The following is a 25,348-nucleotide window of genomic DNA, read 5'->3' as shown; positions in this document are numbered from 1 at the left end:
GTGAGAGCTTGTCATGGGCTAAGTTGGGACTCCCCTGCAGGGATTGAACTTTCTAAAGCCGTGCCCGCGGTTATGGGCAGATGGGAATTTGTTAATGTCCGGTTGTAGATAACTTGAACATAAACTTAATTAAAATGAATCAACCGTGTGTGTTACCGTGATGGCCCCTTCTTGGCGGAGTCCGGGAAGTGGACACGGTGTTGGAGTAATGTTTGCGCAGGTTGCCCTCTTTAGTTACGCGTTCGCGCTTTGCCTCCTCTTCCCGCTCTCTTTTGCGCATAAGTTAGCCACCATATATGCTAGTCGCTTGCTGCAGCTCCACATATTTGCCTTACCCCTTCCTATAAGCTTAAATAGTCTTGATCGCGAGCGTGCGAGATTGGTGAGTCCCTGTGGCTCACAGATTCCTATTACACCAGATGCAGGTCCAGGTGATTCCGCTCCAGGTGACGCGTATGAGCTCAAGTGGGAGTTCGACGAGGACTCGCAGCGTTACTATGTGTCTTTTCCTGATGATTAGTAGTGGTGCCCAGTTGGGGTGATCGGGACTGTGTCGCATGTTGGGTTTTCTTCTATTTTGGCGCCGTAGTCGGGCCATGAGTGTTTGGATGATGTATGTTATTTATGTACTTTGATTTGACGTGGCGAGTGTAAGCCAACTATGTATCTCCCCTTATTATTATTTATATTACATGGGATGTTGTGATGATTGCCTAACTTGCGACATTGCTTTCAATGCGGTTATGCCTCTAAGTCGTGCCTCGACACGTGGGAGCTATAGCCGCATCGAGGGCGTTACAAGTTGGTATCAGAGCCTTCCCCGACCTTAGGAGCCCCATTGCTTGATCGTTTTTAGCAGCCGAGTTGTGTCTAGAAAAATGTTTTGAGTCATTTAGGAATTATATATTGGAGAGCTTAGGAATTCTTTTTACTTCCCAGTCTCCTCATCGCTCTGGTAAGGCATCCTGACGTAGAGTTTTGACTTTTCTCTTCTCAAATTTCACTAAAAAAAATTTTAGGATCACGCGAGTATCTTGGAATCGTTCCGATGGTTTTATGATGAGAACATTGTCTTGGTGCCTCCTGTCAGGGGTTTAGTGGAAGTGTCCCGGGGAGTTGAGCTCTGAGGTGTTGTCATCATAATTTTATCGTTGCAATTCTAGAATACTTGAGATATTTTCACCGACATCGAAAATCTCTTTTATCCAGTTCGTTGGTGAGATAACCTCGACGCCACCCAGTACTGGGGCGGGAGTTCGGGAGTATCGCCATAACTTGTATAACGGATGCTTTTCGAAGGTTGAGGTAGATGGTTTCCGAAGGTTTCTTGGTTATGTGTTGAAGGATGGATACAGCTGGATGTAGGAATTGCTAGTTTGGGTGAGATATTATGCTTCCCCTATATCCCCAACACCTGATTGCATAACCGGAAAGTTTCGGGAGTTTCATAGGTGGGAATTCTTGTAGCTCTAGTTCTTCTTCCACGGATATTGGTTTGAGATTGGGATTTCTTACCGATTATTTGTTCTTAAGCCGTATCTTGTTGATTTACTTCTTCTACCTAATTCTACGTGGCTTCTCAATTTATGGATAGGTGACCACTTCAAGAGAAATGCATTCGTTCATTTTGTTCGGATGTGAAGAATTTATGTTGAAATTTTCCAGCTTTCATTTATCTGTCTATGTGCTAACGGTGGTCAACCTCTTCAGGATGGCTCCCGCTAAGAGCACCAGTCAGAACCAGAATCAAGATCCACCAGCACCTCCACCTCCTCCGGAGGCATGGCAAGCTGTGATGGCCGCTACCAATGCAAACACATAGTTGATCATGCAAATCCTCCAAGAGCGCAATCAAGGCAGTCAAGGGAATCAAGGCAGCAATCAGAATCATTTTGCTACACTGAACCAGTTCCTTGCTAATGGTCCAAAGACGTTCAGCAATTGTGTTGAGGCATCCGATGCTGACGATTGGCTTGTGGATCTGGGTAAGCATTTTGAGTGCAGCAACGTTAGGCCTGAAGATTTCGTCAAGTTCGCTTCCTTCCAACTCAAAGATCAAGCTGCAGAATGGTTCCAGCAGTACAAGGATTCCAGAGGTGGACGTCTGATCACTTGGGATGATTTCCGTCAAGATTTCCGAGCTCATCACATCCCTCAAAGTGTGGTTGAAAGTAAGCGTTAGGAATTCCGCAATCTGAAGCAAGGCTCTTTGTCTGTCTATGACTACAACAAGTTGTTCCAGAAGCTCGCCCGCTTTGCCAAGCAGGACGTACCTGATGAGAAGAGCATGATATACCAGTTCAGGGGTGGCCTCAGGGAAGAAATTCAGCTCGCTCTTGTCCTCTTTGAGCCATTGAGATACGATGAGTTCTACAACATGGCACTGAAACAAGAGGCTGCTCAGTTGAGGTGTGATGCTTCCAAGAAGCGAGCCAGAGATGCTACTCCTTCTTCCTCTACTCAAGTGGCCAAGCAGCAGAAGTATTGGCTTCCTCCTCCTCCGTTCCGTCAGCCGTATCAGCAGAAGAGCAAAGGTGGTAGTGGTTCTTCCCACCCACCCAACCCTGGCTTTCAGAACAAGTCTTCGTCTCAACCTCCAAGATCGAGTGCTCCGTACCACCAACAAGTGCCAAGAAAAGGGTCACTATGCCAACAAGTGTTTCAACCAGAGGCGTCTTCCTCCTCCTCCTCCTGTGAGATCGGCAAGTACAGCTGTGGTCAAGCATAACCCCAAGCATGCCAAGGTCAACTTGATGAACGCAGCTCAGGCAGAGGATTCATCAGATGTCATCATGGGTAACCTTCCTGTTAATGATATTCCTGCTAAAGTTCTTTTTGACACTGGTGCATCGCATTGTTTCATCTCGAGGCCGTTTACATCTAGGCATGAATTGGTTTCACAAGTTTTGCCTAGTCCTTTAGCAGTTGTCTCTCCTGGTAAGCGCATGCATGCTAACTCCATCGTTCCGGATGTTACTATCACTTTGGGTGACTACAAGTTTCTAGCTTCTCCAACGGTTCTTGGTGACTCGGATATTGATCTTATTCTCGGAATGGATTGGCTTTCTAAGCACAAGGCTCAGCTTGATTGTGCAGCCAGGCAGATTCAATTGACTCATTCGTCTGAGGATGTAATTGTCTTTGCCGCTCGTGATGATACCATCCGTTTATTTTCTCTCAATGAGAAGGGTGAACTGGATGCTATCTCGCAAATTCCAGTCGTTTGCGAATATCAAGACGTCTTTCCAGAAGAGCTTCCAGGAATGCCTCCGCACCGGCCAGTTGAATTCGTTATTGATCTTGAGCCCGGTACGGAACCTGTGTCCAAACGTCCTTACAAGCTCGGACCTGAAGAGTTGAAGGAGCTAAAGAAACAACTCGATGAGCAAGAGAGAATGGGTCTCATCCGGCCTAGTTCTTCTCCGTGGGGTTGTGGTGTTCTTTTTGTGAAGAAGAAGGATGGATCGGACCGACTTTGTGTGGATTACCGTCCATTGAACAAGAAGACCATCAAGAACAAATACCCACTTCCCAACATCAATGAGCTGTTTGAACAACTCAAAGGTGCTCAAGTATTCTCCAAGCTTGATCTCCGTATGGGTTATCATCAGATTCGTATCCGTGAGCAAGATATTCCCAAGACGGCTTTTAGGACAAGCTTTGGTTCATATGAATACACTGTCATGTCTTTTGGCCTCGTCAACGCTCCTCCGACGTTCTCTCGCATGATGAACTTCATCTTCAACGCCTACACCAATGACTTCGTTTTGGTCTATCTCGACGACATTCTGGTTTTCTCCAAGAACAAGGAAGATCACGCCAAGCACTTGCGTTTGGTTCTCGGTAAGCTCAGGGAACATCAGTTCTATGCCATGTTCTCCAAGTGTGAATTTTGGCTCGATGAGGTTCTTTATCTTGGTCATATCATCTCTGCCAAGGGCATTGCCGTGAATCCTGAGAAGGTGTCTGCAATTGTGAATTGGGAACCTCCTCAGAATGTGAAGCAACTCCGTAGCTTCCTCGGTCTCGCAAGCTATTGCCGAAGATTCGTTGAAAACTTTTCTAAGATCGCGAAGCCTCTCTCAAATCTTCTCCAGAAGCACGTTAAGTACGTTTGGTCTCCGGAGTGTGATATTGCTTTCAACACTTTGAAAGAGAAGTTGATCACTGCTCCAGTTCTGACTCCGCCTGATGAATCCAAGCCGTACGAGGTCTTTTGTGATGCCTCTCTCCAAGGTCTTGGCGCAGTATTGATGCAAGAGAAGAAAGTTGTTGCTTATACCTCTCGCCAGTTGAAGCCTAATGAGAAGAACTACCCCACTCATGATCTCGAGTTGGCGGCAGTTGTGCATGCTCTGTTGACTTGGAGACATCTTCTTTTGGGAAGAAAAGTGGATATTTTCACTGATCACAAGAGTCTCAAGTACATCTTCACCCAGCCTAATCTCAACCTCAGGCAAACTTGATGGGTCGAAATGATTCAAGAGTATAATCCGAGTATCGAGCATACTCCAGGCAAGGCCAATGTGATTGCTGACGCTTTGAGCAGAAAAGCGTATTGCAACAGTCTGATTCTTAAGCCTTATCAACCCGAGCTTTGTGAAGCTTTCCGCAAACTTAATCTGCAAGTTGTTCCTCAAGGTTTCCTCGCCAACCTTCTAGTCTCTCCTACCTTAGAAGACCAGATTCGCCAACCCAGCTTCATGATGCTATGGTGAAAAAGGTGAAGATTGGGATTGCTAAGAGTCAGTCCAAGTACAAGTGCTACCGCCTTGATGACAAGGACACTCTCTTCTTCGAGGATCGAATTGTTGTACCCAAAGGTGACCTCCGTAAAGTGATCTTGAACGAGGCTCACAATTCTCTCCTCTCCATCCACCCTGGTAGCACGAAGATGTATCAGGATCTCAAGCAAGCTTATTGGTGGACTCGAATGAAGCGCGAGATCGCTCAATTCGTGAATGAATGTGATGTCTGCAGAAGAGTGAAGGCAGAACACCAAAGGCCAGCAGGTCTCCTCCAACCTCTTGCCATTCCAGAATGGAAGTTTGACCACATTGAAATGGACTTCGTGACTGGGTTTCCAAAGTCCAAGCGTGGCAATGATGCTATATTCGTTGTCATCGACAAACTTACCAAAGTGGCTCACTTTCTGCCTATCAAAGAGTCGATCACTGCAGCTCAATTGGCGGAACTCTATACCTCTCGAATTGTCTCTCTGCACGGTATTCCTCAAGTGATATCTTCAGACAGTGGCAGCATCTTTACCTCCAAGTTTTGGGATTCTTTTCAGAAGGCCATGGGCACGAAGATCCGCTTCAGCACAGCTTTCCATCCTCAAACAAGCGGTCAAGTCGAGCGTGTCAACCAGATTCTTGAAGATATGCTCAGGGCTTGTGTGATCTCCTTCGGCATGAAGTGGGAGGATTGTCTTCCTTATGCTGAATTCTCCTACAACAATAGTTTTCAAGCAAGTTCGGGCAAGGCCCCATTTGAAATTCTGTATGGCAGGAAGTGCCGTACCCCTCTCAACTGGTCTAAAACCGGTGAACGTCAGCTGCTGGGTAATGAATTAATCACATAAGCAGAAGAAATATGCAAAGTCATTCGTGATAACCTCAAAGCAGCCCAATCCCGCCAGAAGAGCTACTATGATAGTAAGCACCGTGATTTGGCTTTCGAGATCGGAGATCATGTTTACCTCCGCGTCTCTCCTATGAAAGGTACTCGTCGCTTCGGTATCAAAGGGAAGCTTGCCCCTAGATACATGGGACCTTTCAAGATTGTCAGCAAGAGAGGCGACCTCGCCTATCAACTCGAGCTTTCTTCAAACTTTGCAAATGTTCATGATGTGTTCCATGTCTATCAGCTTCGAAAGTGCTTCAAGACTCCTGACCGCACAGTCAACTTTGAGGACATTGAGCTCCAAGAAGATCTCTCTTATCGTGAGCACCCAGTTGCTATTCTTGAAGAGACTGAACGCAAGACTCGCAACAAGTCGATCAAATTTCTCAAAGTCAAGTGGTCACACCATTCCGACCGTGAAGCTACCTGGGAACACGAGGATCACCTCTGTTCTGAGTACCCGACGTTCTTTCAGTCCTAGATCTCGGGACGAGATCCTTTCATAGTGGTGGATTGTTGTAACGCCCCAGATATAACTTTCCCAATTTGTACTCCAACTCTTGCCGTTTCCGGCGTTAAGTTATATTTATATTCTCGGGTTCGGGTCTTTGTCTCCGTGTGTTGTTTTCGTTGTCATGCATCTCATATCATGTCATCGTGTGCATTGCATTTGCATACGTGTTCATCTCATGCATTCGAGCATTTTCCCCGTTGTCCGTTTTGCATTCCGGTGCTTCGTTCTCCTCCGGTGGTCTTTTCTAGCTTTCTTTCGTGTGTGGGGATTAAACATTTCCGGATTGGACCAAGACTTGTCATGCGGCCTTGGTTTACTACCGGTAGACCGCCTGCCAAGTTTCGTATCATTTGGACTTCGTTTGATACTCCAACGGTTAACCGAGGGACCGAAAAGGCCTCGTGTGTGTTGCAGCCCAACACCCCTCCATTTTGGCCCAAAACCCACCAAACTCTGCTCCATCACCTAGAGCGTTCGATCCCAATCGCGTGGCTGAAAACCGCACCTCATTTGGACTCTCCTAGCTCCCTCTATGCTTATATATACACCCCCCTCCGAAATTCGCGGTTCATTCTTCCCCTAACCCTAAAAATCTCAGATCCAGCCGCCGGACGTGTCCAACCTGGGCCGGACACGTCCGCCCCGCTCCCCCAGCCTCTCTCCTCCTGCCACGTGGCACCGCCACCTCGCCGCCGCCGCGGGCCGGGGAGCCCGACGCCGGCCCCCGCGGCCCGTCTTCCCCACGCCGCCGCCCGAAGCCGCCTGCCTCCTCGCCCCGTTCGCCGGCCCCGCCGCCTCCGCCGCGAGCCGCCACCGCCCGGTGCCGCGACGCCGCCGCCCCTCGCCTCGGCCTCGCCTCCTCCACGCCACCCCGGCCTCCTCCTCTCCTCCGACCGGCGTGCCCCGCCATGTCCAGCGACCCGCGACATTTCCGGCCAGCTACAGTGCTCCCTCCGGCGAACATTGTAATCCGTGCCAGATCCAGATCTGAAACTGCCGGGTTGACTTTTTCCTCCAAACCCTAATTTTTGTGCTATCTTTGACCTATGATATCTCCGCATCCGTAGCTCCGTTTTGGACATATAGTATATCAAAATGTTCGTCTCAGAGAGTACATCATTTCATTCCACTGCATCATTTTCATTTGAGTTCATCTTGATGCCCGAAATGCTGTTATAAGAGGGCTTCGTGAGTTAATTGTCAGATCTGCTAGTTCATCTTAGACTTTTGTCATTTTTGCCATGTTTGTTGTGTGCATGATATGCCCATGAGTCCTACATATGTTTTGTTAAGGGTTTTGTTATCTTTCCAGAGGTGCAACCCATGCATTTTTGTGATGTGTGTGGTGACTTGTGCAAGCTTGCAAAGTGAGGCACCCGGTAAATCTGTTTTCAGGGACTTAGAGATTTCACTAAGTCCTGGGTTTGTCTAGTTCATGATGCCTTATGTTCATGATGTTTCCTAGTGATCCGTGCCTCTTTTGAGGATGATCAGTAAAGGAGTTTTGTTAATATTGTAGTGCTCTATCCATCCATTTCTTTGTTTGCAATTATGGAGCACCCTAGCTTGAGTCAATCGAGCTCTACTTTTGCTTCGTGGTGAATCTGGGCAGATCGTCAACTTGTTTGCGATTTTGCCGATGTTATTGTAGTTGATCCGTGCATGCTATGCTATTGTTCTTGCCATGTCTAGCTTGCATTTTGTGCCTTCTTAATGGATGTATGCTTGCCTTTCCATGACTTGCACCGTAGTGAGTGCATCGAGCTCGTTAACATGCCTTCGTGAGTTATATTTCAGCATGTGTCAGTTTTCACCAAGTCTGGAAACTGATTATGTTTTAGCTATGTTCGTGTGCTTGTTAGTATATTTTGTGATCCTGTTTGGCTCAAGGTCACTAAGGGTCTTTTGTTAATCTTGTTGAGTAGCTCCATGCAATGTTCTTATTTGTCTTAATCAGGTCCTGTAGCATGTTGTTTTGTTGCTCCGAAGAGGGCTTCATGATCTGAAATTTCAGACAAGTGTTAATTTCACTAAGTCTGAGATCTGTTTTCCATTTGCGTTATTGCCATGCTTGTTTGAACCTGTTAATTGATGAATTGGCCGTGGCCCAGTGCTAGTCTTTCGTTAAGCATCTTGAATGCTTCCCTGCCATGTATTTTGTTGTCTTGTTTGAGTGCTGTAGTATGTTCATTTCATTGCATTTACATGCCTACTTGCTGTAAATCGCAGACCGGTGTCATATTTGAATCGCTTGCCATTTCCAAACCGTAACTCCGACTCCGGCGTTCTTTATATCGTTTTCAAGCGGTTTTATCTAATATTTCCAGTGGCACACTTGGTTTTCCAAGTTGAGGCCAGGTTCATGCATTTCCTGTCATATCTTGCATTTTGCATCCCGCATTGCATCCCGCATAGCATACCATCATTGCATCTTATTGTTTGAGCTTGCACGTGGTTGATTGTATCCTTGTTGCTTGTTTGTCTTGTTTGGGTAGAGCCGGGAGACGAGTTCGCTAACAAGGAGCCCGTTGAGTTTGCTTTTGAGGATCCAGTCAACTCTGACAGCTTTGCAGGCAAGATGATCATACCCTCGAAATCACTACTATCTTTGCTATGCTAGTTTGCTCGCTCTTTTGCTATGCCAATGCTACGATGCCTACCTTTTGCTTGTCAGCCTCCCAATTGCCATGTCAAACCTCTAACCCACCATGTCCTAGCAAACCGTTGATTGGCAATGTTACCGCTTTGCTCAGCCCCTCTTATAGCGTTGCTAGTTGCAGGTGAAGATTGGAGCCGTTCCTTGTTGGAACATTTATTTACTTGTTGGGATATCATTATATTGCTATGTTATCTATATACTTGGTAAAGGGTGGAAGGCTCGGCCTCTCGCCTAGTGTTTTGTTCCACTCTTGCCGCCCTAGTTTCCGTCATATCGGTGTTATGTTCCCGGATTTTGCGTTCCTCATGCGGTTGGGTTATAATGGGAACCCCTTGATAGTTCGACTTGATTAAAGCTTTTCCAGCAATACCCAACCTTGGTTTTACCATTTGCCACCTAGCCTCTTTTTCCCTTCGGTTTCCGGAGCCCGAGGGTCATCTTATTTAAATCCCCCCGGGCCAGTGCTCCTCTGAGTGTTGGTCGACCTGTCAGCTGCCGGTGGCCACCAGGGGCAACTCTAGGCTGGCCTACCCATACCTAGGACAATCTGAGTGTGCCCTGAGAAAGAGATATGTGCAGCTCCTATCAGGATTTGTCGGCACATTCGGGCGGTGTTGCTGGTCTTGTTTTAACCTGTCGAAATGTCTTGTTGTACCGGGATACCGAGTCTGATCGGAATGTCCTGGGAGGAGGTCTATTCCTTCGTTGACCGTGAGAGCTTGTCACGGGCTAAGTTGGGACTCCCCTGCAGGGATTGAACTTTCGAAAGCCGTGCCTGCGGTTATGGGTAGATGGGAATTTGTTAATGTCCGGTTGTAGATAACTTGAACATAAACTTAATTAAAATGAATCAACCGTGTGTGTTACCGTGATGGCCCCTTCTCGGTGGAGTCTGGGAAGTGGACACGGTGTTGGAGTAATGTTTGCGCAGGTTGCCCTCTTTAGTTACGCGTTCGCTCTTTGCCTCCTCTTCCCGCTCTCTTTTGCGCATAAGTTAGCCACCATATTTGCTAGTCGCTTGCTGCAGCTCCACATATTTGCCTTACCCCTTCCTATAAGCTTAAATAGTCTTGATCGCGAGGGTGCGAGATTGCTGAGTCCCTGTGGCTCACAGATTCCTATTACACCAGATGCAGGTCCAGGTGACTCCGCTCCAGGTGACGCGTATGAGCTCAAGTGGGAGTTCGACGAGGACTCGCAGCGTTACTATGTGTCTTTTCCTGATGATCAGTAGTGGTGCCCAGTTGGGGTGATCGGGACCGTGTCGCATGTTGGGTTTTCTTCTATTTTGGCGCCGTAGTCGGGCCATGAGTGTTTGGATGATGTATGTTATTTATGTACTTTGATTTGATGTGGCGAGTGTAAGCCAACTATGTATCTCCCCTTATTATTATTTATATTACATGGGATGTTGTGATGATTGCCTAACTTGCGACATTGCTTTCAATGCGGTTATGTCTCTAAGTCGTGCCTCGACACGTGGGAGCTATAGCCGCATCGAGGGTGTTACACGGGGGACCCGAGCGAAAAGCAGGTGGCGCCACCCACTTGGTACCCCTGGGAGCTGTGATATAAAACCACAATTGTTGCCATAAGCTGCACTCCTCTTGAAAAGAGCCCTCGGGCCATGGAGCGTCGGCATTCTTGCGTATAACGGCGCCTCCGCACTCTACATGCTGACCCTCGATCATGTTCGGCTCTACTTTAAAGGTCTTGAGCCACAGTTCGAAGTGAGGGGTAATGCGAAGGAAAGCTTCGCACACGACGATGAACGATGAGATGTGGAGGATGGACTCCGGAGCTAAATCGTGAAATTCCAGCCCATAATAGAACATGAGCCCCCTCACAAAGGGATCCGTCGCGAAGCCTAGCCCTCGGAGGAAGTGAGACACGAACACCAAGCTCTCACCGGGCTTGGGAGTGGGAATAACCTGCCCTGGAGCAGGCAGCCTATGCGAGATTTCGCCAGTCAAATACCTGGCCTCTCTCAGCTTTAACACGTCTTCCTCCGTGACGGAGGAAGGCATCCATCAGCCTCGAAGGTCAGAGCCGGACATCATCGAAGGTCCGAAGCGCCTAAATCTGGAGCCCTGGGTGTTGGAACTCGAGGCAAGAGGCGGATTCGATTGAGATCGAAAGAAAGGAGTAAAGCTTTGGTCTCTTTATAAGAGGTTGAATACCAAGAGCCCTCCCCGTGACCGTTTGGGACTTACCTTTGATCGAGGAGACATACCAACGGGCGCGACTGGGTTACCCATGTCCGTGTTGATGAGAATCCCGTAAATAAAGGGGACACGATCTCTGCTTCGACATGACGTGCCAAGGAATCCGCCTCGCAAAACGCGCTGAGGTGGGACAGTAAAAACGATTCGAATAAAGGCTTGGCTATGGTGTAATGTCACACTACAGAATACGTCAGCAGATTAGATTTGTGAAAATATTACTCTCTACGGTGGTATGTGGAACTTGTTTTCCGGAGCCGGACACTATCCTTGTGTTCAAAATCTTCTATGAAGTATTCGGAGGAGGAACCCGCCTTGCAATGCCAAAGACAATCTGCGCGCCGGACTCGTCGTCATTGAAGCCTGGATCAGGGGCTACTGAGGGAGTCCTGGATTAGGGGGTGTCCGGATAGCCGGACTATAGCCTTTAGCCGGACTGTTGGACTATGAAGATACAAGATTGAAGACTTCGTCCCGTGTCCGGATGGGACTTTCCTTGGCGTGGAAGGCAAGCTTGGCAATACGGATATGTAGATCTCCTCCCATTGTAACCGACTCTGTGTAACCCTAGCCTCCTCCGGTGTCTATATAAACCGGAGGGTTTAGTCCGTAGGACACAACAACAATCATACCATAGGCTAGCTTCTAGGGTTTAGCCTCTCTGATCTCGTGGTAGAGCTACTCTTGTACTACCCATATCATCAATATTAATCAAGCAGGAGTAGGGTTTTACCTCCATCGAGAGGGCCCGAACCTGGGTAAAAACATTGTGTCCCCTGTCTCCTGTTACCATCCGCCTAGACGCACAGTTCGGGACCCCCTACCCGAGATCCGCCGGTTTTGACACCGACATATGCTATTGTGATTATGTTTAACAGATGTAATCATAAACCGACCTTTATGTGATGTTTTGGTTCACACTCCGGATTATCAATACCTTATGTGATCCCTAATGCGATAAGTCGTCAAGAGAATTCTGTTTGTTTTATATGCAGAACAAGGCAAGCAACTTTTTGTTTAAACATAAAGGAAATAGAAGATCAATATAAGCTGGAAGTGTATAGCAAAGGCGGCTTAAGAAAGCATTGAGCGCCATAAACATGCGCGAAGGCATGACCAAAATAGAAGAGTTTTTCTACCCTATTACAAGAGTCCCCGAGTCTAAATAATGAAGCATTGTTTTCACAAAGACATAAACATATGACGCCTGGCGGTTCACTCCTTTGGTTGGCTTGAAGATTCTGGGTTATCCTTCTCCGCCTCTCCGTCGGCTGCCCTGTCCTGGAAGGTGGACAATGCCCAGTCAATGCCACTCAAAGCTTCAAACTCAACCTCGTCATCAATTAAACCGGCTGGGTCGACTTCAGGGGCAAAGGTATGCTGACGGATTGGAGGCATCAGGCTGACGTCGTCATAGAGAGGTGTTGGGATTCTCCGATTCTCGCTGTCATAACCCGGCTGATACTTGGTAAGATCAGTATCGTTCCCAATAAGAGTAGCCACAGGGCGTATATCTTTGACATAGGCGGTGAAATCCTTTTCATCAAACAAGGTCCCATCTTCCTTCAAACTCGGGTATCCAAGAGCGAGGTCGGCCGGGTCTAGTTCTGGCACCCATGCTTTAGCCCGGCTCAGCGCGGCTATGGCCCCGGCTCTGGCGGACGCTCGCCTTAGTTCTTGGACCCGCCGAGGCAGCACAGCAAGCCGCTTTACCACATCTTGCAGGAGATGGGAAACATCATTTGATAAAGCGACAACGGCCAAAGTACGTTGTGACCCGGTGTAGAGTTGCTCCACCAGGGTGTAAACTGCTTTCAGCTTGATCGACATGTTCTGCTTGAGGTTGGTACTCCTGGGGCCTGCACTCATAAACATAAGGTGAGCCGGAGAGAATAATTAAAATAGTCATCGACATAAGGCTTGCAGTACTTAAGGTTTATATAAAGTAACTTACCGAAGATTGCTGAGACCATTTGAGATATCTGGCACTTTAAGCCAGACAGCTCGGCTGTTGTTTCCGCAAGCGATGCTTCTGTTGTCTCGGCCCGGGTCATCAGTGAGGCCTTTTCATCAGCCCAGGTTTTCTTCTCCGCCTCAAAATTCTTCTTCAATTTCTCTTGTTCAGAGACGCTGAATTCAAACTTGGAGTTGGCCTTTTGAATTTCAAGATCTTGAGCTGCCAGGCGGCTCTTTAGGTCAGCAATCTCCGACTCAAATTGACTTATGGTGGCCTGCATTGATGATGGGTTATAGTCAGAATCAGGGTAAAGTAACATTAAGTCCCAAGCACTTTTGCAAGCAAAAATACTTGACACTTGGGGGCTAATGTATGCTGAAGAATTCTAAATTATTATGCCGGTTCATGGAAATTAAGTCCCAAGCACTTTGCAAGCAAATATACTTGACACTTGGGGGCTAATGTGTATCGCAAGTTCAAGGTATCCTGCTACAGCCGGGTTAAATATCTTCTTTCTAAGCCGGACAAGCAGTGCTAGGCAGTTTTCTAAGTCTATAGCATATTTACTTATAAGCAATAGACTTGGGGGCTGGTACAATAAGTATGGTTAAGGAAAAGTAGCGTAAGTCATACCTCAGATTTTCGTTGTATCTGCTTCACCATGTTAATTTCCAGGTCACGGCTGCTATGTACTTGGCTGATTTAGCCAGAGACGATATCCCCAATACTCAAATGAGTGTAGTCAGCAATGTCTAATTTGGCCTTTCGGCGCTCCAAAAGCTCCTCCTTGGCAGAGCACTTGGCAAGGACAGTGGGCTGACCCGGCTCAACAAACTGAGTTTTGAGAATCTCAACTTCTGGATCAATTGTCTTGGCCGGGCTAGGAGTTTCCGGTTTATCAGAACCACCGAGAGTCTCTTCAGCGGGCGGATCAGAGGTTGGTGCTGGAATGTCATAAACCGGTTCAGGCGGCGGTTGATGAGTTGAAGTGTCAGGGGCAGCGGTGCCAAGCTCCGGCTCAGTCGCGACAGGGTCTTGGGCCGGCTTATTCTTCTTCGCTTTCTTCCTGGGCTTTACTTGCATGCTGTGGACAAGGTAGAAGAGTGAGTACAAAAGCATGAGTAAGGTAAAACATAAGGTAAACCAATTCACATTACCCGGGGGCAGTTTTAAGAGCTGGCATGTTGGATTGCATAGACTCGCCGGAGGAAGGAGAGGTATCCTGATAATTGGAGTCAGACAAATTCAGAGGTTGACGAATTAAACCCGCCAAAGGTAAAACAGAACGTAAATCGGAGATAACCTCAGGCCGACGCTTCCTGGTTACTTCAGGTAAGACGGAGGAGAGCTCTGCATCCTTGCTGGTCCGGCTCTGCCTTCGGCTTTCAAAAAGCTGTTGCTTCAAAAGAAATTGAGGATCTTGGTAAGCCAAAGGATGTGAAAATCTTACTTTCCGGGTCACTCTTCGAATTTTCTGCTGCGGCAAAGGCTCGGAGTCGGAGGAGATTATAGTTACCTCTTCCTCGACGGCTTGGCTGTTTCCCGTGTCTTCCTGAAAGGTGTTAATGTCAGTGAAGTGATGATAAAAGAATCAAGGGGTTAAAATTTACCTCTTCTTCATCGTCATCAGAATCTTCAAGTCTTAACATATCTGAAGCACTCGGCTTCCTCTTCCTAGAAGTTCCTGTCTTGGCGGCTTTTCTTTCGGCTCTCTTGGGCACTCTGGCTTGTTTGGCAGCCTCATGATCATACTTGACCTTCCAGAAGTTGTCATTTTCCTATAAAGAATGATAAAGGGTTCTGGGTAAAAACAAAGTATAATACAGTAAAGGATAATTATTGAGGTTAAATGACTCACTGCAGGGGCCGGGTTCTTCTTGCAAAAAGGAAGTAAGCCGAAGGCATTACTGGTTACAGTGCCCTCTTTCAACAAAGTCTGGGTCGTAGCCTCTACCACATCATCTGGTAAGTCATCAGGGCTATGATGCAGGGGGTCATCCTTCTCTCCTAAGTAAGTACACATTAAGCCGGGGCGGCGGCTTAACGGAATCACTCGCCAAGCAACCCAGGCTCGGACCAGGTCGATGCCATCTAATCCATTCCCCAAAAGAGCTTTGATTTTCTTAATAGTGGGGGTGAGTGGCAGACGTTCAACAGCAGTCAACTTGTCCGGCAGTGGGTGGTTGGATTCAAGGCGCAAGGCGCGGAAGCCGGGCAGCGGGTTTTCACCAGCCGGAGAAGTGTCCTGGCAATAGAACCACGTCTGGTTCCAATCCTTTGGATGACTCAGCAGTTCAGCATAAGGGAAAAGGCAGTCTCTCCGCCGCTGAATCGAGATGCCACCAAGTTCCAGTGCAGATGAACACCGAGGGTTCGCCGCGGGCGGCGATGAACACCGACGAACTCGAAGAAGCTCCAGTGCAGATCTAAGAAAGGGAAAGAAGGGAACTTACGGATGCGGACGGGCTGCGGAAGTTCGCCGTTGATTTCTGGTCAGATTCAGGTTGATGCAGCGCCCTTAGTCGGTGAAGACGAGGGGCTCGACGGCGGCGGCGGTGGAGCTCGAGTGACAGAGAGACAGCGGGAGGAAGAGGATGACCGAAAGGGGGGAGAATGGAAGACCTAGGTCATGCCTATTTATAAGGGAAGGCCGACTGAGACGGCGCGAGAAATGAGGAGACCAAAATATCATTATCCAGCAGCCCCGACGCCTCGGTTTTCGAAATGGTCAGTAAAGACAAAGATCCGTTGGAGGATGTGGCGGAGTAAAATATGAATTTAATTGAACATGACGTCATGGCGGGTTAACGCAGATCCAGAAGATGACGTCATGGCGGGTTAAAACGTTTGCACAGGCAGAAGACCGAAGGCTTATTTCTTAAGGTATTTTAAGATTGACATGAATCGGTTCAAATCAATCTGGGGCCTAATGTTGGGGATATAACTATTTGTGTAAGCCACCCGTAAGGGGCCGAGTTACGCAAAGAAGGAGTCATCAAAAGAAGCCCAAGACCAAGCATGAAGATGGTGGTTCAACAAAGGGTCTAAAGCCCACAGGCGACTTAAGGCCCATAGTGGTAAACCGCCATGATGGCATGACTTGCATCATAAGGTAGAATTAACTAGTCACCATGCCGGACACTGTCTATGAGCCGGCCGGGACTCTGTAGGCCGCAGGGCGTCAACCCGTGTATATAAGGGGACGACCCGCCGGCGGCTTAGGAGAAGAAACAACTCATCGAGAGCCAGGCATAGCGTATCTCGCTCCCTGGTCATCGAAACCTCAGCAATACCAACACAACTAGACGTAGGCCTTACCTTCACCGTAAGGGGCCGAACTAGTATAACTCTCGTCTCCCTTGTCCCGATTATCCCCTTTAAGCTTCCTACTTGCGATGGCTCCACGACTAAGTCCTTGCAAGAGGACATCTGCCGTGACAATTCCACGACAGTTGGTGCCCACCGTGGGGCTGGCGCACGGTGGATTTGAGTTCTTGAAGGGCAACTTCGAAGGGCTGAAGGGATACGATGTGGGCCGGATGACCAAGAGTCGTCGCGGCAAGATCTACATCGACGACGAAGGCTGGGGCCCCGACGCCGGCTCAATTGAGTACGGGTACCAGGTCCCCTTCGGCGGAATCCACGTCTTCATCGACCGGATTGGTGAGCAGGGCCCTGAGCCGGACAACTGCACCGACCTCGTTGAGATGGCTCAGCGCGCGAGACCCGCCCGGGCTCAACCCGTCGTGAAGCGCGCCTTCGTTGGTTGCATCCACGGAGGGGAACTTTCTGAAGGATCTGTAGATGGTGGTGAGACGGCCGTCCTCTTCGATGGAGATTCGTCCGCCGGTTCAACAGATTCGTTGTACCCATTACAAGACGGCGGGCTTGGGGGCTGTTCCGATGGCAGCAGTATTCCATGGGCAGGAGTCTTCATGGCGGGTACTCAACCCGGCCAAAATTCTACAGCCGCAGCAGCACTAACGTCTAGGTCAGGAGGCCCCGTGCGCCCGCCGGCTCAGGTGCTGATGCATCTCATGGATAAGCTTACGACCCTGTTAACCGCCACAGTTATCCCTGCGAATCAAGATGAGCATAATGCAGAGGTGGCACAGGTTCGTGAGGAGATAGCTCGGGCCAAGGAGGCCTTAGCAGCTGAGGACACCAGATTGGCCACAGAACGGGCGGCTTTGGATGCACGGGCGCAGTAGCTCCAGTCAGAGGCTTTTCAGCTTACGATGGGCCTAAACGCGTCTAATGAGGTGATGAGGAGGAGGCATCAGAAAACTCAATCCCGTTTGCCTCCGATTTATGACCCTCGGAACCTTTTCGCTACACCCGGAGCCGGCCCTAGTAACCCGCCAGAAGAAAATCAGTTCACGACTGCTGGGGCAGGAGGACCGGTTAAGACTCAGGAGATGGCACCTCCTCATGGGAATATGGCCCCGCCCTGCTATGTACCGATACCACCGGGTCACTTCTCCAACCCCATGGAGAACTTAATTGCAACATCGGCATGTTTGGCGGCTCTTCCAGTGGATGGTGGTGATCCGACAACGGTGGAGACACGGAGGATCAGAGAGCTCGTTCAGACGGCTTTGGCTCAGCAAGAGACTTATTCCAATAGCTGGGACAGGATTCATTCAACTCCTCCGCCTTGGTTGGCTCCGTCTCGTCCAAACCGGAGCCCGAGTTACAGCAGGCACATGGAGTCAGAAGCTTTGTCAAGCAATGCTCAGCGCCGTAACCAGCCCGGCGGTTATAATCCGGTGCAGGACTGGATACGCCAGGAGGACAAGCGGGCGGCTCAGCTAGCGACTCAGCAAATGGCTCACCCGGCCTTTCCGGATTATCCGACGACTTCTGTTAAGGCGGGAGTAGCCACCAGAACCGGCGGCGTACCGTGCCTGGTGCCGGCTTTACGTAATGTGCGTCTCCCTAAGGATTTCAAAGGGCCTCGAAAGGTGCCAAATTATACGGCCGACTTACAGCCTGGGACATGGATTGAAAGCTATGAGATGGCCATGGAGCTGTTGGAGGTCAGTGACGCAGCAATGGCTATATACTTTACCATGATGTTGGATGGAACGGCTCGGACGTGGCTGAAAGGTTTACCACCCAATTCTATTAGCTCATGGGCGGAGTTAAAGGCCCGGTTCATTCAGAACTTCAAGGATACTTGCAAGCAATCTATGTCAATTGTGGACTTAACTAATTGTAAGCAAGAGGAGGGCGAGTCTACCACTCATTGAGTGCGCCGGGTCAAGGAGATAATACATTCATCTGATAAGATGGATGCCGGCTGTGCAGTCGTCATGCTGGAGAAGAATTGCCGATTTGAACCACTGAGGCAGAAGCTGGGACGACTCAAGCATGATTGTAATGATATGGGTCAGCTGATGGCAGCTCTAGTCAAGTATGCCAATTCTGATAGTACCAAGGATCCCGGGTCTGATGAGGAAAAGACAGGGAAGGGAAAGAAGAACAACAATGGAAAGGGTCAGCAGCATAACCCGGCAAATCAAGGAGGTAATAAGCATAAAGCTGATGGCAACCCGGAGTTTGTGGCTAATGCTAACGCACAGGGTAACAATCAAAGACGCAAGGGGAGACCGCCTCCTCGGTCTGGCGGGTCAGGTCCATCTCTTGAGCAGTTACTCAATGAGCCTTGCCCGAGACACAGCACCCGGGAACGACCAGCCACCCACCTATGGAAGGATTGCGCAATCATGAAGGCTTTCAAGAATTCCAACACGTTTGATGGAAATCATGGGTCGGGCGGCAGCTCAGGAGCCGGCGGTTTTCATGGCCTGGGTGGCGGTTCAAATTCCGGCTTTCAGGGAAATCAACGTGGATATAATCAGCAGCAGTCTGGTCAGGGAGGACAGCAGCAGCAGCAGCCGGGTTATCAGAGCCATCTGAAGCAGCTGAACAGTGGACAGTATCACGTGTTCACTACTAGCTTATGCAAACGTGACCAAAAGATTCAATGCCCCTGTTTGAGACCAGAAATCCCAAAAGTTTGCCTGCAGGTACACCAAATACACACTTGGCCGGGTTAAGCATCATCTTATAAACCCGGAGATTATCAAAGGTTTCTTTTAAATCAGATATCAAGGTTTCCTTCTCTCTGGACTTCACCACTATGTCATCCACATAAGGATGAACATTGCGCCCAATCTGATTGTGGAGACAGTTCTGTACACACCGCTGATAAGTTTCCTAGGCACTCTTGAGCCCAAATGGCATAGATACATAGCAGAAGGCTCCAAACGGAGTGATGAAAGCCGTCTTCTCCTGGTCCTTAACTGCCATCTTGATCTGATGATACCCAGAATAAGCATCCAAAAAGCTCAAACGTTCACAACCCGCCGTAGCATCAATAATTTGATCAATACGGGGGAGAGCAAAGGGATTAGCCGGAGAAGCCTTATTTAAGTCCGTGTAATCCACACACATCCGCCAGGTGCCATTCTCCTTGAGCACGAGCACCGGGTTAGCCAACCACTCCGGGTGAAAAACTTCAACAATAAACCCAGCCGCTAAGAGCCAGGCCACCTCCTCTCCAATAGCTTTCCGTCTCTCCTCATTGAACCACCGAAGAAACTTCCTGACCAGCTTATACTTCGGATCAATATTAAGAGTGTGCTCAGCGAGTTCTCTCGGTACACCCGGCATGTCAGAAGGTTTCCATGCAAAGATGTCCCAGTTCTCACGGATGAACTCGATGAGTGCGCTTTCCTATTTAGGATCCAAATTGGCACTGATGCTGAACTGCTTAGACGAATCGCCTGGAGTAAAATCAACAAGCTTGGTTTCAGCATCCAACTTAAACTTCATCGCCGGGTCTTGTTCCGTGGTTGGCTTCTCGAGGAAGGTCATATCCGCCGGGTCAACGTTATCTTGATAAAATTTCAGCTCCTCTGTTGCACAGACAGACTCGGCATAAGCCGCGTCGCCTTCTTCGCATTCCAGGGCTACCTTCCGACTTCCATGCACAGTGATGGTGCCCTTGTAACCCGGCATCTTGAGCTGCAGATAAACATAACAGGGCCCCGCCATGAACTTGGCATAAGCCGGCCGCCCAAATAGAGCATGATATGGACTCTTGATTTTGACCACCTCAAAAGTTAGCTTCTCAGCCCTAGAATCGTACTCATCTCCAAAAGCCACCTCCAGTTCAATCTTACCGACAAGGTATGCCGACTTACCAGGCACCACTCCATGGAAAACGGTGTTGGACGTCTTTAAATTTTTGTCAGTCAAACCCATATGCCGAAAGGTCTCGTAGTAGAGGATGTTGATGCTGCTACCTCCATCCATGAGCACTTTAGTGAATTTATATCCACCGACCTGAGGTGCCACCACCAAGCCTAACTGACCCAGATTATCAACCCGGGGAGGGTGATCCTCTCTACTCCACACAATAGGCTGCTCTGACCACCTCAAATAACGGGGAACCGCCGGCTCAACAGAGTTCACAGCCCTTTTATGAATCTTCTGGTCACGTTTTCATAAGCTAGTAGTGAACATGTGATACTGTCCACTATTCAGCTGCTTCGGATGGCTCTGATAACCCGACTGCTGCTGTTGCTGTCCTCCCTGACCAGACTACTGCTGATTATATCCACCTTGATTTCCCTGAAAGCCGGAATTTGAACCGCCACCCGGGCCATGAAAACCGCCGGCTCCTGAGCCGCCGCCCGACCCATGATTGCCATCAAACGTGTTGGAATTCTTGAAAGCCTTCATGATTGCGCAATCCTTCCATAGGTGGGTGGCTAGTCGTTCCCGGGTGCCGTGTCTCGGGCAAGGCTCATTGAGTAACTGCTAAAGAGATGGACCTGACCCGCCAGACCAAGGAGGCGATCTCCCCTTGCATCTCTGATTATTACCCTATGCGTTAGCATTAGCCACAAACTCTGGGTTGCCATCAGCTTTACGCTTATTACCTCCTTGATTTGCCGGTTTATGCTGCTGACCGTTTCCATTGCCGTTCTTCTTTCCCTTCCTAGTCTTTTCCTCATCAGACGCGGGATCCTTGGTATTATCAGAATTGGCATACTTGACTAGAGCCGCCATCAGCTGACCCATATCATTACAATCACGCTTGAGTTGTCCCAGCTTCTACCTCAGTGGTTCAAATCGACAATTCTTCTCCAGCATGAGGACTGTAGAGCCGGCATCCATCTTATCAGATGAATGTATTATCTCCTTAACCCGGCGCACCCAATGAGTGGTAGACTCGCCCTCCTCTTGCTTACAATTAGTTAAATCCACAATTGACATAGACTGCTTGCAAGTATCCTTGAAGTTATGAAGGAACCGGGCCTTTAACTCCGCCCATGAGCTAATAGAATTGGGTGGTAAACCTTTCAGCCACGTCCGAGCCGTTCCATCCAACATCATGGTAAAGTATTTTGCCATTGCTGCGTCACTGACCTCCAACAGCTCCATGGCCATCTCATAGCTTTCAATCCATGTCCCAGGCTGTAAGTCGGCTGTATAATTTGGCACCTTTCGAGGCCCTTTGAAATCCTTAGGGAGACGCACATTACGTAAAGTCGGCACCAGACACGGTACGCCGCTGGTTCTGGTGGCTACTCCCGCCTCAATAGAAGTCGTCGGATAATCCGGAAAGGCCGAGTGAGCCGTTTGCTGAGTCGCTAGCTGAGCCGCTAGCTGAGCCGCCCGCTCGTCCTCCTGACGTATCCGGTCCTGCATCGGATTATAACCGCCGGGTTGGTTACGGCGCTGAGCATTGCTTGACAAAGCTTCTGACTCCATGTGCCTGCTGTAACTCAGGCTCCGGTTTGGACGAGACAGAGCCAACCAAGGCGGAGGAGTTGAATGAATCCTGTCCCGGCTATAGGAATAAGTCTCTTGCTGAGCCAAAGCCATCTGAACGAGCTCTCTGATCCTCCGTGTCTCCACTGCTGTCGGATCATCACCGTCCAGTGGAAGAGCCGCCAAACGTGCCGACGCTGCAATTAAGTTCTCCATGGGGTTGGAGAAGTGACCCGGTGGTATCGGTACATAGCGGGGTGGGGCCATATTCCCATGAGGAGGTGCCATCTCCCGAGGCTGAACCGGTCCTCCTGCCCCGGCTGTCGTGAACTGATTTGCATCTGGCAGGTTACTAGGGCCGGCTCCGGGTGTAGCAAAAAGTTTCCGAGGGTCATAAATCGGAGGCAAACGGGATTGAGTTTTCTGATGCCTCCTCCTCATCACCTCATTAGACGCGTTCAGGCTCATTGCAAGCTGAAAAGCCTCTGACTGGAGCTGTTGCGCCCGTGCATCCAAAGTCGCCCGTTTTGTGGACAATCTGGTGTCCTCAGCTGCTAAGGCCTCCTTGGCCCAAGCTATCTCCTCACGAACCTATGCCACCTATGCATTATGCTCATCTTGATTCGCAGGGATAACTGTGGCGGTTAACAGGGTCGTAAGCTTATCCATGAGATCCATCAGCACCTGAGCCGACGGGCGCACGGGGCCTCCTGCCCCGGCTGCTCCTGACCCGGACGTTATTGCTGCTGTGGCTGTAGAATTTTGGCTGGGTTGAGTACCAGCCATGAAGACTCCTGCCCAGTTTGGCGACTTAGAGGGGTCCGGAATACTGCTGCCATCGGAACAGCCCCCAAGCCCGCCGTCTTGTAATGGGTACAATGAATCTGTTGAACCGGCGGACGAATCTCCATCGGAGAGGACGGCCGTCTCACCACCATCTACAGATCCTTCAGAAAGTTCCCCTCCGTGGATGCAACCCACGAAGGCGCGCTTCACGACGGGTTGAGCCCGGGCGGGTCTCGCGCGCTAAGCCATCTCGACGAGCTCAGTGCAGTTGTCCGGCTCAGGGTCTGGCTCAACAATCCGGCCGATGAAGACGTGGATTTCGCCGAAGGGGACCCGGTACCCGTACTCAATTGAGCCGGGGCCGGGGCCCCAGCCTTCGTCGTCGATGTAGATCTTGCCGCGACGACACTTGGTCATCCGGCCCATAGCGTATCCCTTGAGCCCTTCGAAGTTGCCTTTCAAGAACTCAAATCCACCGTGCGCTGGCCCCACGGTGGTTGCCAACTGTCGTGGAATTGTCACGGCAGATGTCCTCTTGCAAGGACTTAGTCGTGGAGCCATCGCAACTAGGAAGCTTAAAGGGGTTAATCGGGACAAGGGACACGAGAGAGTTATACTAGTTCGGCCCCTTACGGTGAGGGTAAGGCCTACGTCTAGTTGGGTTTGGTATTGTTGAGGTTTCGATGACCAGGGAGCGAGATACGCTATGCCTGGCTCTCGATCAGTTGTTTCTTGCCTTAAGCCGCTGCGGGTCGTCCCCTTACATACACGGGTTGACGCCCTGCGGCCTACAGAGTCCCGGCCGTCTCATAGATAGTGTCCGGCTCGGTGACTAGTTAATTCTACGTTATGTTACAAGTCATATCACCATGGCGGGTTACCACTATGGGCCTTAAGCCGCCGGTGGGCCTTAGACCCTTTATTGAACCACCATCTCCATCCTTGGTCTTGGGCTTCTTCTGATGAGTCCTTTGCGTAACCCGGCCCCTCCCGGGCGACTTACACAAATAGTTATATCCCTATCACAGAGAATCCCCTAGTCGTCTGCACGTATGTCTATGGATCTATGTACTCTGTTCCTCTCGGTTAATCTGATTCTTTTCACTATTTTTGAATTTCCATATTCAACCAGGGAGAGTGGCAGGCACGGACTCTACTGCCTACGCCACGTGATTGGTTCCTCTCTCGCTCTCCCTTTGTTCACTCACTTCCTAGCATGGCTTGGCTTAATTTCAAATAATGTTTAGAAACAATTCATTTACTTTTAGGATGGATTTCAAAACAATTTTTTTTTGAAATAGCTTAGATCATGGATCAAAATACAGAAATAGTGTTTTCTTTTTCTTTTGTTTTTTCGAAATTGCCGCAGGTTGCCATGCATGCATGGCCGGGAGAGAGAGAGCCTCCTCATCCGGCACACCAACTGTTGGGACTCGATCAGGCTCACATCCCTGCTCTCCGCCGGCCGGAACCCACTTGCACTGCCCTGCCCACCGACTCTCCAACTGCATGCACGGCACACGGTCAATGGACCAAGTGAATTGCAAAAAATATCGGTATTAAAGGCTAGGCTTGTACAAACCACAGTTCTACGATTTTGTGCAAAAAACCACTAATTCTTAGACTATTTTTTTGCAAAGACACTAGTTACCCGGTTCGTTTGTTTTTAATCATGAATATGACAGATGGGTCCCACCGAAAAGGGTGATGTGGCACCACATAACGGATCATAATTACACAGAATATAAGGGACTACATTGTAAAAGGGTCTAAAAGGATAAGGTCATTTTTTTCATTTTGAATAAGAGAGGATAAGGTTCCCGCGCGCCACTCGCTCCGGCTTGGCCGCCGGCGCCGCCGCTCACTCGCGCGAGGCCGGCGCGGCTGCTACTCGCTCGCGTCACCACCGCTGGTGCTCTCTCCCACCGGCGCGGGTGCTGCTAGCTCGCGTCACCGCCGCCGCTGCTCCCTCCCACTGGCACCGCTGCTCGCTCATTCTTGGCCGCCTGCACCACTCGTGCTGCTCGCTCCAACGCCTCTGATACTGCCCGGCAGGATGCGTAGTTGTTGGAGAGGAACTGGTTGGGTAACTAGTGCTAGACTGCTAGTAGCTACAAGTAGAAGGTGGGCGTGGAGCTGCCGACGCCGCAGTGAGACAACAGCAAGAAATACGTCAGCACCCAAACTGTTCGCCCGAATGCTCGCTCCTCGGTAGCCAGTACTCACAACCAACCCTGTGGCTCTGCCAACCGGCACCCAAATGCTCCGTTATAGGAGCGTCTGCTGCAGCGGCTACTCCTCCTCATTCCCAAATGAGTCGGTCGCCATGGAAGTTGAGGGCCCCGGAGAGTGGCAGCGGCGCCACCAATATCGATCTGGAGCGGTCGCCTATCGACGCAGAGAACCATGACTTTGGTATGGTGCGCTGCGGTGTGCACGACACCGGAGCGGAGAGGATCTATCTGAGAGGCTATGAGTGGAGATGAGTGATGCTTGGTGGTGTGGACCGCGTCGGAGCCGTGCTTAAATAGGTGCAGCCAGGTGAACGGACGGGAAGCCGGCTTCAATGCGGTGCACCTGCCAAATTAGGCTTCTCGATTGCCACGTCGGCTTGAAGTGGCACTTCCCGGTCGTCCCGTCGTATCACTCTGACCGACATCAATGTCGTGGAGTCATGTACGCTCTGGAGCAGCATTGACTGGCATGAATGTGGTGCAGCCGCTTCACGCAGAGATGGTTTTTCAGGCGGAGAAATTTTTAGGTGGGAGAAGGGTGTCAGATGCGTACGTGGTGCGGTC

General features: G+C 49.7%; 1 protein-coding gene across 1 annotated transcript; it reads right to left on the bottom strand.

Annotated features, from left to right (window-relative positions):
- Positions 1 to 12,235: 12,235 nt before the first annotated feature.
- LOC147992999 (uncharacterized) lies at positions 12,236 to 13,640 on the bottom strand. The gene is made up of 3 exons (XM_087542099.1): positions 13,611 to 13,640; positions 12,975 to 13,251; positions 12,236 to 12,879 (listed from the first exon to the last, which is right to left on the bottom strand). The coding sequence occupies exons 1-3, from the start codon at positions 13,638 to 13,640 to the stop codon at positions 12,236 to 12,238; spliced, it is 951 nt and encodes a 316-aa protein (XP_087398225.1).
- Positions 13,641 to 25,348: the final 11,708 nt, after the last annotated feature.

The sequence above is a fragment of the Triticum urartu genome, chromosome 1A, assembly GCF_056163025.1.
Source record: "Triticum urartu cultivar PI428250 chromosome 1A, HENAU_Tu73, whole genome shotgun sequence".
Taxonomy (NCBI): Eukaryota; Viridiplantae; Streptophyta; class Magnoliopsida; order Poales; family Poaceae; genus Triticum; species Triticum urartu.
Note: the sequence above shows the minus strand (reverse complement) of the source record. Positions and strands in the feature narration are given on the sequence as shown.